This window comes from Anolis carolinensis, chromosome 2 (genome assembly GCF_035594765.1).
Source record: "Anolis carolinensis isolate JA03-04 chromosome 2, rAnoCar3.1.pri, whole genome shotgun sequence".
Lineage (NCBI taxonomy): Eukaryota > Metazoa > Chordata > Lepidosauria > Squamata > Dactyloidae > Anolis > Anolis carolinensis.
Genome location: NC_085842.1, coordinates 24,657,164 through 24,674,086, shown reverse-complemented (window position 1 = coordinate 24,674,086; position 16,923 = coordinate 24,657,164). Strand labels below are relative to the sequence as shown.

The window sequence follows — 16,923 nt, the reverse complement described above, 5'->3', positions numbered from 1 at the left end:
ACACAACAACCCTGTCATCCCGGCCATGAAAGCCTTTGACAACTCTTTGGATATTATCTGTGCTTTCCTTTCCTTTTCATTAGAATAAAATAGTTAGTTGCTTGTAGTTTTATTTTAAAATATTTTCTAAACTTGATTTTAAAGATTTTTTGTGGAGGCCCTACTATGCTTTTGCAGCATCCTAGGATTCCACAGAACACAGTTTGGGAACCACTGCACTAAAGCACTACTTCTGCCCTTTACAGGAGATAAATCCAAAGCATTAATCCATTTCTTAATATTGCAGGATTTGTGGACTACATTAAGGAGAAATGCTCACGCAGCCTTTTTTGTACACATAAAAAAAAGGAAGGAGTGTCTCTCCTGTGAATGAAGCCCCAGAGAATGAATAGAGATGGGCTCCTGTATCAGCATCACAAAAGGCCACTTGACCTCCAGCATAGTTCAGAGACACTCGAACCCTTTTGAGGTCACTGTTCAGAGACACAGTTGAGTAATGAGGACAGTTAGTAACTCTGTATGCACCACCCCACTTCCCAATAGCCCAGATTCCCCCCTCAGGCCCATAGGCAATGTCACCCTTTCTCTTCATAGACTTTTTGGCAACACCTGCCAGCCACTCATCCTCCTCTCCCACACAGATTTCCCAGAAATGTCTGCCTGATGTAAATCCATCACATCCCAGGACAGAATAAGTTTTCTTGAACCTCTTCGGATTGTCCGGTAGGTTTTGAGATGTGTTTCCATATGTTACACTTTTATGATCCTCAGACAGGATAAGGTGGTCATTAGCTGTGTCTGGATCCAGAGTTACATTTGCTGTTGGGAATGGGAAGAGAAGAGGAGGAAAAGATAAAAGAGAATCACCAGCTAGTTGAATTGCTAAAGCACTTTATACACATCCATTAGTCTTATTCTCTAATCAATAGGACTTTTATGCATTGCAGTTAATTGTCTTTGATTTATGTCCTGATTTGCTCCCAAATGGGACCCAGACTTGCTTATACCATACATGCAGTTTGTGGAGGCTCTCCGACTGATACTTCAAAATACCTCTATCTCAAAGGCAAATTCCAAAATTCTGCAGAATGTTGCCACAGCAGTAAAAGCAGAACCATAGCACTATAACTGTGCAGTGTGGATGGGCCCAGACTGGCAATCCCCTTTGAGCACACTTCTGTTTCACTCATTAGGCAAAAGCTATGGCATCACTTTCCTCCATCCAACTGGGCACCATAAACTTGCTGTACACCGTGCTCAGTTTTTCCCCTTTCCTGACTTTTTCTTCCTCCCATTCATTCTTAGCTTGTCAGCTATTTGACTGTGAGATACTTCATTGAGGTGCCCCTAGTCAAGATGCCTTTAACATTTAATGTTCCGGCCTACAGGTTAATGAAACATGAACAGTGTTTAAGGATCCCACAATCCTCCCAATTACCCAGCTGTTTGTCATCAAATGCCTGGTGCTCTTCCAGCCTCCCACAGGAATCCTTTAATGTGGGAGCAGATAGTTTTATCTTTCTAAGGGCAGGGCCCTCTTTACCCCTTGCTCTGCAGAGGTAGTTTTTCCAGTTCCTTCTCATGAGATTCATTGGTGGCTTGATGGCCCTGCTTAGCTTCTAACATCAAGTGAAATGTGATGCCTTTGGGATATTTAGGCTTCCATGTGTCCGATGCAGGATCTCAACCAGTGTTCAACTGTTTATAAATTATTCTATAAATCTAAATTATTTTATCTAATTTGTTTTTAAATCTAAAAGATGTATAAAATAGTTATAGTTTTATAATATTGCTTGCATTGATATTTGTGATGCCATATCTCAAAAAATAGGTTGGGATAGAAATATTTGAATAAATAAAGATGTTTGGAACTATAATAGTGGGTTTGGCATGAGCCCGTAAGATAGTTCTCCAGTGCTTTTGTAAGAGATAGGAACTGCATTCCTCATTTATCCCTTTTACCTCCATACCTGCGGTGCTTGTGCTCTTTGCACATACAAGAAATGCATGAGGGAAAAGCTGCTTCATCACTATCTCAACCCTCATTTCTTCAATTGCGATGCAATTCTGCAATGATACAGGGGAATAGGACAGGGTTCCACACAAATGCAAAAACCTTGTGTTTTTTGTTCTAGGGATTTTGTCAGGCTGCAGATGTGTTTTTCAACTAGTGGATGTTGAAGGAGAGGGAAGAACAGGATGCTTACCTATAACTGTGGCTTGTGCCTGGTCATCTGTGAACCCAGACAAAGAGTTAATCTCCACCTTGCAGGGTCCCACTCTTTGTGTGCCTTGGAATCAAGGAAACTGAGGAATTTGAGCCAGAGACATGCCAGTCATGGGTAGGTGGTATGCAGGGCCGGCCCCACCATAGAGGCCAGTGACGCCGCCGCCTCGGACGCAGGTCCCGGGGGGCGCCGTCAGGCTGGGAGGGAGGCGGGGCACCGCTCTGACGGTGCCCCGCCGCCCGACCAGTGCGCCCTGGCCTTGTGGCTCCCTCTTTCGCCGCCTGGGGAGGGGAGGAGGGATCGCCTCCTTCCCTCCCCGGGCGGTGAAGCCTGCTTCTTTCGCCGCCCGGGAAGGGGAGGAGGGATCGCCTCCTCCCCTCCCCGGGCGGCGAAGCCTCCCTCTTTCCAACCCTGGCCGCGCCTCCCACGCTGCGTGGGAGGCGGGGCCAGGGCGAATAGCATGGGAGGCGGGGCCAACCCTGGCCCCGCCTTCCACCCAGCGTGCCCTGGCCCCGCCTTCCACGCAGCGCAGGAGGCGGGGCCAGGGCACGCTGGTTGGGAGGCGGGGCCAGGGCGCAGGAGGCGGGGCCGGCGGGGGGCGCTTTTCAGCGCCCCCGCTTAATATTTAAATTTATCTCCGACCGGCCCTGGTGGTATGGTACCTCCCATCTTCTGTACCTGTGACCAGCATGGTTCCTGCCCAATTCCCTATTCCCTAGATGCCAATGCAGCAGACAAAGAGCAAAGGAGAGCAAGACACACTGAGGGGAGAACAGGTGGAGCTTGAAGTAGCACAGTTTCAGGTAAACAAGACATGTACATTTAGTAATAAACACGGGGAATCCATGAAACCTTGGGTGTTGGCTATGTCAAAGTGCAATCCCACCAGTATGCCTCCATTGATGGAAATGGTTTGTTTTCTGTACTCTAAATGGAAACATAAGCAGAATTGGGGACCTCTAGTGAAAAACCAACAAGCAACTCTCTGAGAAGCCCTCCTCCTTTTTGAGAATTTGTGTTTCGAAATTTTACCTTTCTGTAGTGTAAATCCAGAAGTTAGCTTATCTGTGGAAGGAAAAGGAAAAAAAGGTAGTAAGCCGCATTGTTAGGTGTTACAAATCTTGTGTCCAAAATAACTACAGCAAAGTCTCACTTATCCGAGCCTCGCTTATCCAAGTTTCTGGATTATCCAAGCCATTTTTGTAGTTGTATGTTTTCAATATATCGTGATATTTTGGTGCTAAATTCATAAATACAGTAATTACAACATAACATTACTACTTTTTCTGTTAAATTTGTTGTATAGCATGATGTTTTTGTGCTTAATTTGTAAAATCATAACCTAATTTGATGTTTAATAGGCTTTTCCTTAATCCCTCCTTATAACCCAAGATATTCACTTATCCAAGCTTCTGCCGGCTCATTTAGCTTGGATAAGTGAGACTCTACTGTACATAGACATAACAACATAATGGTTGTCTACATGTTTTAGCTGAAATCTCAGAACTGCTCTATCCTTGCAAGCAGGCAGATTTGATTATGTGAATTTTAATGTGAATTTTTTCAACATTCCTAACTATGGCTGCTCTTGGATTTTGAAAAGAAAAGCATTACTTAAACTAGCACCGTAAGATAGAGGGCAGGCAATCCTAAGACTCCAATGTGCTGTCTACTCTGTATGAAAAGATTTCAAAATAAGACACCGTTGGAGAAATACAAAGGCTGCAACTATTCAAATATATCAGCATCAAACGGTGTTGATTAGTCCAGCCAGAAAGCTAACTCCTTCTGTAGTCAAAGAGTTTCTACAGTCTGTTGTCGAAGACTTTCATGGCCAGAATCACTGAATTGCTGTGAGAGCCCAAAAAACTACAGCATCCCGAAAAACTCACAGCAACCCAGTTTCTACAGTATTTAAAAGAGTTGTAATATCACTGAGATATCCAAGTAAATATTTGATCAATCATTCTAAGCACTCAAAGAGAAAACAAAGAAGAAACAAGGACAGTAAGAGCTGGGGATTAAACTAGAAGCAGAAAATCAGGCACTGGCACAGAGGTTGCCCATGTGTTTCTACAGGAGAAAAGCTAGAAGAAGGGGAGCAGTTGAAACTCCCACCCTAGAATACACATGGGCACAACGCTGCCGTTCTGAGCCCTCCTCAGAGAGAAATGAAAGTATTTCTTTAAAAAACACTTAAATGTCCACAGGTTCCTTATTCTTGGGGGCATTTTTTTTTACCTCTGACTTGCTTCATGATACCTTCAAGAAACAGAGCTATATCTCCATAGTCCCAGATCTTCCACTTCAGCTCAAGAGGATAAATGTCAGGTTTCTTGAACTCCTTTCTTGCTTCACATCTGAAAGGAAGGTATATTAACTCACCTCTCTGAACAGCTAACCTATATCCTGTTATCTTTCCAGTAATGGCCAGTGAAACCTGTCATTTTATGTAATGTCATTATGTTTGGAATTTTTTACTTCCACTCCGTCACCTGCCATGTGCAGGAATTATGGAAATCTTGAGCATGATGATTCAATATACCATAACTTCTTAGGGCTCTTCTACACTGCCATATAAAATCCAGATTATCTGTTTTGAACTGGATTATATGGCAGTAAGAGAAGATGCTTTATCTTAGAAACAAAATCATTGCCCTGATGTGAGGCCACATGAGCTACCAACCTTTTTGAGCTAGGTATTATTTTTATAATAATAATAATTATATAATAATTCTACCCCCCTCTCCTTATGGCTTGAGGCAGGATACAACATTGTAAAATACATATGTTAAACATTTACATACAATGCATATTAAAGTACACAAAACAAAAATTATACATAGAGTTGAAGTTTAAAATTCATCATTAAAACTGTCCAGGTAGGCCTGCCAGAAGAGACAAGTCTTCACTTGTATCTTATTTAGCTGTTGGAGCTCCACCGGCAGGTCATTCCATAGTCGTGGGGTGGCTGATGAAAAGATCCTCTTGGTGACAATCGCCAGTCGGTTCTGACTGACTGGAGCAGACACTCCCAGAGGGCCTCAATGTTCAGGGCAGATTATAAGGGAGAAGGCGATCCTGTAGATAACCTGGACCCAAATTGTGTTGGGCTTTAAAGGTCAAAACCAACACCTTGTACCTCACAACCTCTGAGGATGCCTGCCATAGATGTGGGCGAAACGTCAGGAGAGAATACTTATGGAACATGGCCATACAGCCCGGAAAACACAACAACCCAACACCTTGTACTTTCCCCAGAAACTAACTGGCAGCCAGTGGAGTGACTTTAGGATAGGTCCTGCCTATCTTTGTGACCACCTTCCCCCCATGAACCGACATGAGTTCTAAGGTCTGCCGGTGAGGCCCTCCTTGTGGTCCTGCCGCTGTCACAAGCATGGTTGGTGGGGACGAGGGAGAGGGCTTTCTCGGTGGTGGCCCCCTGACCAGGACCGGCTTGAGGAAATTGAAAGGGGTACGTAAAAAGTTTTTTTGCGCCCCCCCCCTGCGCCACGGGAGGCGTGGCTGTGTGACGCGGGAGGCGTGGCCAGGACTGGCCCCACCTCCCGCACCCTAACCCCACCTCCCGTGCCAGGCGGCCACGCCTCCTGCGGCGCGGGAGGTGGGGCCAGGATGCGCGGCACGGGAGGCGGGGCCAGACCTGGCCCCGCCTCCCGCAGGGCGCATCCTGGCTCAGCCAGGCTGCGGCGGGTGTTCTTCCAGGCCGCAGCCTGGAAGGACTCCCACCACAGCGGGCATGCGCCGTGGGAGGTGTGGCCGGTCCTGCCTCCCGTGGCGCACGTCCTGGCCCAGCCAGGCTGAGTGCGGCAGGAGTCCATCCAGGCCACGGCCTTTATCGTGGCCTGGAAGGACTGCCGCCACACGCAGCCTGGCTGTGCCAGGGTGCACCCCGTGGGAGGCGGGGTCAGACCTGGCCACGCCTCCCACGTCACACGACCCTGCATCACGCAACCCTGCCTCCCAGGTGTGGGCCTGCCTCCGCCAGGTGTGGCCCCGCCTCCCAGGGGCTCAATAGCACCCTGGGAAGGTGGCGCCCAATGCGGGGGTGTGGTCAGCGTGCCGTATTGGGCCAGGCCTGCCTGTGACTATGGAACTCCCTCCGCAGGGAGATTAGATAGGCCCCCACACTGTCCTCTTTTCGTAGAAACTTGAAGACGTGGCTCTTCAATCAAGCCTTTGAGAATATTTAGCCTCTAGTTATCCTACTCACTAATCGCAGATCCTGCATTTTATACCATGCCCTCTCTCCATTACTACAGCTGGCACTTACTTTATTCCAATGTTTACATGGTGTCAGAAATTTACCATCACAGTTAGAGGATTGCAGCTTGATTGAGTCTGAATTGATGTTTTATATCTTGCATGTGTTTTATTTTATTGTATTTTATATTGTGTTCACTTTTATGTTTGTTTTTAGGCACCTTGTGCCATCTGAAAGCCGCCCTGAGTCTCTTCAGGGAGATGGTGGTGGGATATAAGAATAAAGTTGTTGTTGTTATTATTGTTATTGTTGTTGTTTTGTTGTTGTTATTAGTGTGATATACCTGGATGAACCAACCTGGCTGCCGTAGTTTGAACCAACTGGAGTTTCCGAACATGGTACAAAGGTAGCCCAAAGGCGCACTGCAAGAGTCCAACCTAGAGGTTACCAGCATGTGCACTACCATCTTCATGTCCTCTAAATCTAGAAGGGGCGCAGCTGGCATACAAGCCAAAGCTGATAGTATGCACTCCTGACCGTCACATCTACCTGGGTTGACATTTGGAGAGATGGATCCAGGATCCCTCCCAAGCTGTGGACGCTGTCTTTCAGGGGGAGTGTAACCCCATCCAGAACTGGTCGGCAGTGCACACCTCCATCCCCAGATTAGGAACCTTGATGGCAAGAAAAGCCAAAGCAATGGGGTCAAACTGCAGGAAAAGAAATTCCATTTAAATATTAGGAAGAACCTCTTGAGCATTTCACCAGGGGAATATTGTTGCATTCTTTGCCTGTTATCTGCCCGTCACTTAACACAATGTGACCCATGAAGAGAAACAAATGGGATCTGCTTACCTCTGCAGTGTGCTTTTAATATCCTAGGGAGAGAGAAAAAGAGACAATTTCTGTTGTTGATTTGGTTACAGTGTTAATGAAACATAATGATATACTGCTCAAGCATAGCTGATCACCAGGGAATGAAACACAAAGCAAAATTGCAACCACTGGAATATGGTAAGAGCCCTCCACCTGTAAACAAAAACTGAAAGAGATGGAAATAAAGGAGCTATTAGCAAAGGGTTTTTTTGTTTTGTTTTATCAATGTGTTTGGAATGATGTTTAGAATGTCATGTATCTGTCATATGTTCAAATTTATTTGTCTCCCAGATATGGAAAGGTCTGCCCATGTTACAATCATGTCTGTGTTTCTTATCTAAGAAAAGCGAAACTTTAAAAAGTATAAAATGTCTGTAGCTCCGTCACAAAGGGTTCAGGAGTAATTTATCAGGCATACTTGACTCCTAATCCTAGCTGTAATAAAACTGTGTTTTTTCTTCACTCAAGAAAAGTTTCTCAATTGGTTTTTGGTCAAAGTACCTCTTCAGAGATGCATTGGTAAAACCAGATGGTAATATATGCAAGATTAAATGTAGTAGGAAGGTAAATGCAAACGCGCAGACACTTCAATGAAGGGAAAAGGACCCATATTATGGAACATGTAAAACAGTAATTCTATTCCTCTTCAGCAAAATGTTTTGCTGAAAAAGAATAGTTAATCTTTCTCAAAGAGATATACTTTTATAACCGTGACTGAGGCAACAAAGCTGCATGTCAGACTGTTTCTTACTTATGCGTTTCCACACAGTACCTGTCATTCAGGAGAGAATGGGTTAAAAGGGGGGTGGCCAGATGACGTTTGTGCTAAATGTGCACTCAACCATAGCAATGATAGGGAAAACCCAATTCAAAAGATTCTCCTTTATCCTGGTTCTGGGTAAAAAAAAGTGGATTTCCTCCTGCAAATATGGCACTGCACAATTAGATCGAATGAATCATTCAGTCCACGATACATCATGGAATTCCATTTCAGTGCTCCATCTCGTTAACAGAACTATCCGTGACACACCTTGTATAGATGACAGAGGCACACAAAGTTTTGTCACCTTTCCTCTTACCTGCAGAAATTCACTTGCTGGCTGAAGACACTTCAACTCCATCTCCCTGATGATATTTTCAAGACCAGAGAGCTCCTCTGACAGGTTGGCCATATGCTCCTCCCTTTTGCTTTCAATCTCCTTCTCCACCTCTTCCATCTGAGAAAGCAGGAGCTTCTCTTGTTCTTCCAAAAACTGGTGCAGCTGTTTGAATGCAGCCACAGTCTTTTCTCTACCTGCCTTTGTTTGCTTCTGCAATAAATAGATTTAAAGGTAAAACAAAGAGGTCAATATTTTCTGGCTAGCAGGGCTGGCAATTCTATCAAGGTCTTATTTTCACTATTGAACAGTGAGATGGAGAGGACTCTCAATACAATTGACTTTAGTGTGCAATTCACCTTAGTTACCTAAGACGTGCCAGCAAGGAAGTAGCCTAGAAGATGGATAGACTGCAGATGTCATAAGTTTCTGAATTAATGTGATAAGAAATTAGGAAAGACTCATTGCTCTGCCCACTATTCAAGAATGAGATAGCTAAAAAAAACATTACAGCATTAAGAGTGCATGTTCCACCTCCCACCTGGTAAGAGTCCCTTGGATGTAGTCCCAAAGAGCTCAGGAATGCAACCCGAGCCAACTGCATTTGTTCAGAACATGACCCTTCACTTGTTACAGAGCATAGGGTGGTGTCTTGGGGTCAGCATCAGTTTCAGTTCCTAAGACCACTTACAAGCAGGTCTTGGCTTTCTGTTTCTGTCTGTGTCTTAAATGCACCCATTTCCTCTTGCAATTTCTTCAGACTCATGAGATAACTTGTAATCTTTTCCTGAGGACAAAATAGAAACTTCAGTTTGGTAGGTTAAAAAACAACAAGAGTAATCAAATGGTGTAAGGAGCAGCAAGGCTCACATTGTCAAACCCAAGATTATGATATTGAGTTAATAGAATTATTTATTATTTAATAAAAGAAATATCAGAGGGAACCCAACTAAAAACTGGACATGGGAGATCTGACGTCTCTATTTATATGCAGTCAGCCCGCTACGTTTGTGGGTCTGACTTTTGTAGATTTGATGGAAATGTTTTCTCGAAGAGCTTTAGTGAACTTCCACCTGAAGTTGCCCATCTACAGTAAATACATGATTTTCAGCATTATGTTGAATAGGCTGGGACCCTTTCACTTTACGCAGTTATGGACCTATTTATTTATTGAAATCTTTATACACTTCCCTCTCCCATATCAACAATTACAGGGAAATTTTTTAAAAAATTAAAAAGCTGACAATTTTAAAACAATAGAACAATTAAGCAACATATTGAAGTGCAGCATGCAAGCCAGCAAGGTGTGGTGCTTTTAACCAATTCTGGAGTCCAAAATGATTTGCATGGCCAAGAGGAAATTAATTGATGCAGTTTGACCCCACTTGAACTCTCATGTTTTAATGCTATGGAATCGTGAGAGTTATAATTCTACAGGATATTCAAGTTTCTCTGCCAAAGAGTGCTGAGCCTCACCAAAGGACAGCTCTCAGGATTCCATAGTATTGAGCCATGGCAATTCAAGTGGGGTCAAAGTGCATTATATCCACAGTGTAGATCAGGCATGGGCAAACTTCAGCCCTCTGGGGTTTTTGGATTTCAACTCCCACAATTCCTAACAGCCTACCTGCTGTAAGGAATTGTGGAAGTCCAAAACATCTGTAGGGCCAAAGTTTGCCCATGTCTGGTGTAGATGCACACCTGGAAAAGCCATGAGGCTTTTCAGTGCCTTTGTTCTGACCTTGTAGTCGTGGGGAGCCTCTTCCAGAGGAACGACCTCGTGGGCCTTGTGCGCCTTGCCTCTGTCACACACCACACAGATGAGGACTTCATCCTCTTTGCAGAACAGCTTCAGGGGCTCCTGGTGCTTCTTGCAGAGGTGATCCCCTTCTCCCTTCCCTCTCTCTTGCGATTTCTTAGCAATCTCCACCAAGTTCCTTAGCTGTCGGTTTGGAATAAGGCTCTCCATTTGAAAACATTTTCTGCACTGGGGACAGGCAGCTTTTCTCTCTCTTTTTCCACAGTATTGGGTCAGGCAGAACCGGCAGAAATTGTGCCCACATTCGGCCAAGATGACGGGGTCCTCAAAATAGTCCAGGCAAATGGGACAAGTCAGTTCAGCACAGAGATCCTGAGCAACAGCCATGGCTTCGTCCTGGTAAGAAACAGCAAGACAGCAGCTCAGCTAGTTTCACTTTCAATGAACTGGGCATTTCCTGTCCTGAAACTGACTCCGGATATTTCACTCTCTGTGCCTGCCTCTTTAAAATCCACAGCAAGGTTAGCTGATCTCCAGTTTTAACATTTGCGGGCTAGGGTTTCCCAGTTCTTGGTGTTTATTCCACATTTTTAAAGGTTAGCTTTAAGCCCATCTTTAAATCTCTTTTGCTGTCCACCATCATTCTATTTTCTATTCATGAGCTGAGAATAAAGTACAGTAATGCTTTGGGAGATGGTGATTGGGCATTTGGATAACGTGGCCAATAAACGCACTTTCACAATCAGTAGTATTCCAGTTTCTCTACATAGCTAACCATTGTCACAAAGAGCCAAGTGCAGGGGTAGATGAGTTGAGGCCTTTACAGATCTTGTTGGACTGAATCTCATATCACTCTTTATCACTGAGTGTGCTGAGTGAGGCTGATAGGAGACATAGCCTAACAATCTGCAAAGCTTAAGCCACTTGCTCCTTTCTCATTTTTCTGAAGACAGAAGCAGAAGAGCCTGAGGAGCTCCTGACTCCTCAGACATTAAGAATTAGAGCACGGAGTGACACCATCCCTATGGTCCACTATTCCAGGAGATCTTTCCAAAGTGTTTCACCTTTTCAGTGGGCAATAAATACATTTCCTTCCCTTCTTTCTTCTGCACTCAGTTCCTCCTGTTTCCCCATTTCATTCCTCCTCCTCCTCCATACAGTTCTTAAGCACCTTTGTTCAAGTACCTGAAATGAGGGTTTCCTTTAACAATTCTAACCTTGGGGTTGTTGTATGTCTTTCGGGCTGTGTGGCCATGTTCCAGAAGCATTCTCTCCTGACGTTTCGCCCACATCTATGGCAGGCATCCTCAGAGGTTGTGAGGTATGGAGAAAACTAAGCAAAGAGGTTAATATATATCTGTGGAAAGTCTAGGGTGAGAGAGGTCAGTGTGAATGTTGTGTAGTTAATCACTTTAATTAGCATTGAAAAGCTTATCTGCTGTCTTCTTCCTGCCTCTGGGGCATCCTTTGTTTAGAGTCGTTAACTGCCCTTGGTTGATTCATGTCTGGAAATCCTCTGTTTTCAGAGTATTGCTTTTTATTTACTGTTCTGATTTTTGAGTTTTTTAATACTGGTAGCCAGATTTTGTTCATTTTCATGGTTTCTTCCTTTCTGTTGAAGTTGTCCACATGCTTGTGGATTTCAATGGCTTCTCTGTGCAGTCTGACATGATAGTTGTTAGAATGGTCCAGCATTTTTGTGTTCTCAAATAGTATTCTGTGTCCAGGCTGGTTCATCAAATGCTCTGCTATGGCTGATTTCTCTGGTTGAATTAGTCTGCAGTGCCAGAGAACACAAAAAAAGAAAAAAGAAAAAAGGAGTGTGCTAGTACAGCACCATTACTAGATGTTCGAATACAAACCTGTGGAGAACTGCTTCTGGATTGCTAACTCTGCACATTGTGACTATCCTTTTGTGAGACTGTTGCACATTTTATCCTTGAGATTAGTAACTTTTAAGTACAGTAGAGTCTCACTTATCCAGGAGAAACGGGCGGGCAGAACCTTGGATAAGCAAAAATGTTGGATAATAAAGAGGGATTAAGAAAAAAGCCTATTAAACATAAAATTACATTATGATTTTACAAATTAAACACCAAAACAAGCAGTTCAACACACAGTAATGTTATGTGTAATTACTGTATTTACAAATTTAGCACCAAGACATTGCAACATTTACTACAAAAACAATGACTACTAAAAGGCAGACTGCCTTGGATAATGCAGAACACTGGATAAGTGAAGCTTGGATTAGGGAGACTCTACTGTATGTTTTCCTTTTATCTGTGACTTCCTCTTATTGTATATACTAGGCTTGAGCGATCCATGAAAAAATTGATTCTAAACTCGTTTCAAAAGTAGGGGGCGCTAGCGTTTCGTTTCTGATGTCATTTCCGAATTTTGCCCTCAAAAATTTTCGAAATTTAACGAAAATTCGTTAGTTTCAAAAGTAATTCGTTAATCGCGGCATGCGCACTAGCACGAGGGGAGACTTTACAGGACTCTCCCGCCCTCATTTTTTGAGCGATCTTCTTCAAACTTGGTACAGTGGTAGAACACATTTAACACTGATGTCTCACCAAAATTCGGAACGTTTCCCTTATCCTCTGATTTTTGGCGAATTTTCATAGCTTTTATAATAAACCATTTTTTAATAATTGCAGAAATCTGTTCCTGGTTTGAAAGCCTTATTTCCTGTTTCATTGGGTTGTCTTTACTGTGAAAGCCATTGTTCTACTTGAGAAACTTTGTTTTTGTGGCTGAAACTTTGTTAAATTGGTGGACCAAACCTTAATATGTTCCATCCATGTCGCTTGCACAAAGTTCAGGCAGTGTCATAGATTTTGCCATGTTTCTATGACAGAACCAATTAGGAAATGACATTTATCACCCAGGAACAGAAATCATAGTACACCATCAAATCATTCCTGACAGATGGCTATCAGCCTCTGAATAAGGAAATCAGTTCCTGGTTTGAAAGTGCTATTTCCTGAGAGTCATCTCTGGTTGTTTGAGAGTTTGTATTAATGCTATGACAGTCGACTCTCATTTAACCGGCACCCATGGAGAGCGGTCAATGTCGGATAACCGAGAGTCATCTCTGGTTGCTTGAGAGTATGTATTAATGCTATGACAGTCGACTCTCATTTAACCGGCACCCGAGGGGAGTGGTTGATGCTATGACAGTTGACTCTCATTTAACCGGCACCCGAGGGGAGTGGTCGATGTCGGATAACTGAGAGTCGTCTCTGGTTGCTTGAGAGTTTGTATTAATGCTATGACAGTTAATGCTATGACAATGTTTGACCCATCCACTGATTTTTGGGGATTTTTGAAGCAACGTTTTTTAAAAATGTTAGCAGATCGATGGCTACGCCTCCCTGTCCTTCTTCCTTCCACTTTGATTGGCTTGCTAAGGCTTCTGGGAAATGGAGTTTTTGGCTCATAATGGCGACTTGCTTCATTTCCACTTAAAAGAATGGTCAAAATTCAGAGGCTTCGTTCTCCTGCATTTTGAAAGCTATTATGAAAGCAACGTTTTTTAAAAATGCTAGCAGATCGATGGCCATGCCTCTCCCCCTCTCTCTCTTCCGCTCTGATTGGCTGAGAGGCATGCCAACATGGCTTCTCCTCTCAGAGGGGCTACAGCTACATCCGAAGACATCAGAAACAAACGAAAAAAGGTACTTTTTTGATTCAAATTTGTAATATTTGTAAGGCAGTGAGCAGATGTTTCAAATGTCAATTCAAAAGTACTTGCGAAACGAATTTTTAACGAATTTAACGAACTAACGAAAAATTTGCTCAAGCCTAGTATATACCTGTGTTGTGATATTGTTGCATGCCAATAAAGGCTGTGTAAAAAAAAAAACCACTCAGAAAAGAGTCTGAGAAGGAAATGTCAGAAAGGAATCCAAACCTGAGAGCATCAGTTAGTAAATGAGGAATGGATATGTCAGTGAAGTCAGAGGGAGAACACTCCAGGGAACCACCTCTTTCTTCTCTGTTGTTCTTTATCCTTAAGGGTACTTGCACTATTCCATATTTTGAATTTACAGAAGCGCCCTTTGAGAGGGATAGATGGCTTCCTCACCAAAGAATCAGATATGTCAGCAATGATACTCCTTTTTCTCTTCTCTGCTCTAGGATGTGAGTAGCCTTCTGCAGAGGTAAGTGGACCCCAATAATCTCCATTAGCGAATTGGCTGAAAAATTGGTGAAAACTATGATCTTTTGATTCTCTAGGGCAGAGAATGAAAGTATCCAAGAAACCACAGCTAAAAATATTGTGGGTTTTACTCCACTAGGTGTAAGAAGAAGGTAACATTTGAGAAGCCGGTGGCTTTTCCTCCAGAGCTGAAATGGAAGATCTGGGAGTTTTGTGATCTAAACTCCAGTCCGACTGCATGCAAAATTATTGTTCACAACCTCAAGCAACCCTCTGAGACATTTGCCCCAACTGGAGGGAAATTTACAAGAAGAAATCAACAAAAAAATTATAGAACTGGGGCAGCCAATGTATCTGACCCAGTGACCCAGAGGGGGCCCTTCCCCACAGCTACATAACCCAGAATATCAAGATAGAAAATCCCAAAATGTCTGTTTTGAACTTGGTTATCTGAGTCCACTCTGCCATATATTCCAGTTCAAAAGCAGATACTGTGGGATTTTCTGCCTTGATATTCTGGGTTATATGGCTGTGTGGAAGGGCACTGGCGCAGGAAATCAACTCCTGATTTACTTCTATTCCCAAGTTGTTGAACTCCTGTGGCTCCCCACTGGTCACAGAATTTTTTTTGTGTGTGTCAGGAGCGACCTGAGAAACTGCAAGTCGCTTCTGGTGTGAGAGAATTGGCTGTCTGCAAGGACGTTGCCCAGGGGACGCCTGGATGTTTTGATGTTTTTACCATCCTTGTGGGAGGTTTCTCTTATGTCCCCGCATGGAGCTGGAGCTGATAGAGGGAGCTCATCCGCACTCTCCCCGGGTGGGATTCGAACCTGGCAGCCTTCAGGTCAGCAACCCAACCTTCAAGTCACAAGGCTTTAATCCACTACACCACTGGGGGCTCTGGTCACAGAATGAAGAGGAGGCAGTCTAACTAACAGTAGCATTAAAGAGTCCACATTAATTTTCCTGACCATGGGATCACACTCACCTGTTTTTTCACCTGTTTGCTCTAATCAGCTTTCTTAAAGTTTAGAGTGTGTGTCTGACTATGCTTGAGTTTCCCTTTCCACTGTAAAAAAAAAAACAAACAACCCTCTAGTACAGTCCCCAAATTAAGGCCCACGGTCCAAATGTGGCTCCCCAAGGTTGCTTACCTCATCCTAAACTTTAGACTTAGGATCGCCCTAAGTCTGAAACGGCTTGAAGGCACTCAGCAACCGAAGTCAACCATGTAACTTCTGAGTGAGCATGAGTAAGGCCCCTTCAAGACTGCCATATAAAATCCAGATTATCTGTTTTGAACTGGATTATATGGCAGTGTAGACTCATATAATCCAGTTCAAAGGAAAAATGTGTATTATCTGCTTTGATAATCAGGATTATATGGCAGTGTAGAAGGGGCTTAAGGCTCCATCATAAACAGCAAGGTTTAGGTTTGATAGTGGAGACCCCCGCTTTTAAATTCATCTGACCTGCTGCGGGGAGTTCCACAGATCCGGATCACCAAAGGAGCGGGAGAGTGCGCGGACCACAACGAATTATTATTGATTTCTTTTATCACTCCCCCCCCCAACCCTAACATTGTAACTAATCCCCCAATAAAAGTATCCCCTTTTATCTTGAAACTCTCTCCAGTGGTTACTTTGTATCCCTTTCTCTGACTCCTGCATGGAAAACCTCTCTCCTTTCTTCCACTAACCCAGCCACTGTTTCAACCCTGGCGGGAAGCCTTCCGCGCTCTTCCCTGCCTTTGAGTAACACAGGGGACGGAACAATTTGACCCATAACTTTCTCAAAAATATTCCAAGCGTGCCTATCTTTTATATTTAACACTGTTTAAGACTCCTAGTTCCGTGACAACCAACAGCACCAGGATTGGTCCATTCTAAAACTTCGAAACAGCTGACTGTCAAAAAGCCGGTTCCAATTGCTCTTTGTAGCCCCGCGCCGCTTCTCGGCTCCCGCGGCTGGCAGGATGCCTTTTCGGGGACACAAGTTTCTCCCAGGGCTACTGGTAGGGGGCTGCCATTCCCTGGGAGAGGAATGTAGTTTCTTCAAGGACCGGCTGCAATCCCCAAAATGGCAAAGACTCCCAGGCGGACTTTTTCGGTTCGTGCATTCATTTTTATGAATGAACAGGATTCCTCATTCATATACTCTTGTTGGACTCCCAAGGACAGAAATCAATCTGAGTTGCTTATGAACTTTTCATGAATTGTATGCTTATATGTTTATGAAATATTGGAATCAATTCTTTATTAACTGTTTAGCCAGATGTAACTTGGTGTGTGGGTTCCCTGGAAGACCCCCAGACTCATATATTTCCCTTTTATATATGTTATATTACAGAAAAACCTGGGTTTTCTTCCTTCCCTCAAACCGGACGGAATCTGAATTCTCTCCTTGTTCTTAGACAAAACGCGATATGGCTGAATTGCCGAATTGCCCACCCCCAGTATGCATTTTCATTCATAACTCACTCAATTTTGCACCAAGAATCACCCCAATTCATATTTATGACTAAAATCGCCTAATCTTTAAAATAGAACCAACAGAGATCATTTTTGACCATT

General features: G+C 43.7%; 1 protein-coding gene across 1 annotated transcript; it reads right to left on the bottom strand.

Annotated features, from left to right (window-relative positions):
* Positions 1–4,440: 4,440 nt before the first annotated feature.
* LOC134295854 (zinc finger protein RFP-like) lies at positions 4,441–10,569 on the bottom strand. Its single transcript, XM_062969323.1, has 5 exons — positions 10,165–10,569; positions 9,115–9,210; positions 8,406–8,636; positions 7,306–7,328; positions 4,441–4,588 (listed from the first exon to the last, which is right to left on the bottom strand). The coding sequence occupies exons 1-5, from the start codon at positions 10,567–10,569 to the stop codon at positions 4,444–4,446; spliced, it is 900 nt and encodes a 299-aa protein (XP_062825393.1). The 3' UTR covers positions 4,441–4,443.
* Positions 10,570–16,923: the final 6,354 nt, after the last annotated feature.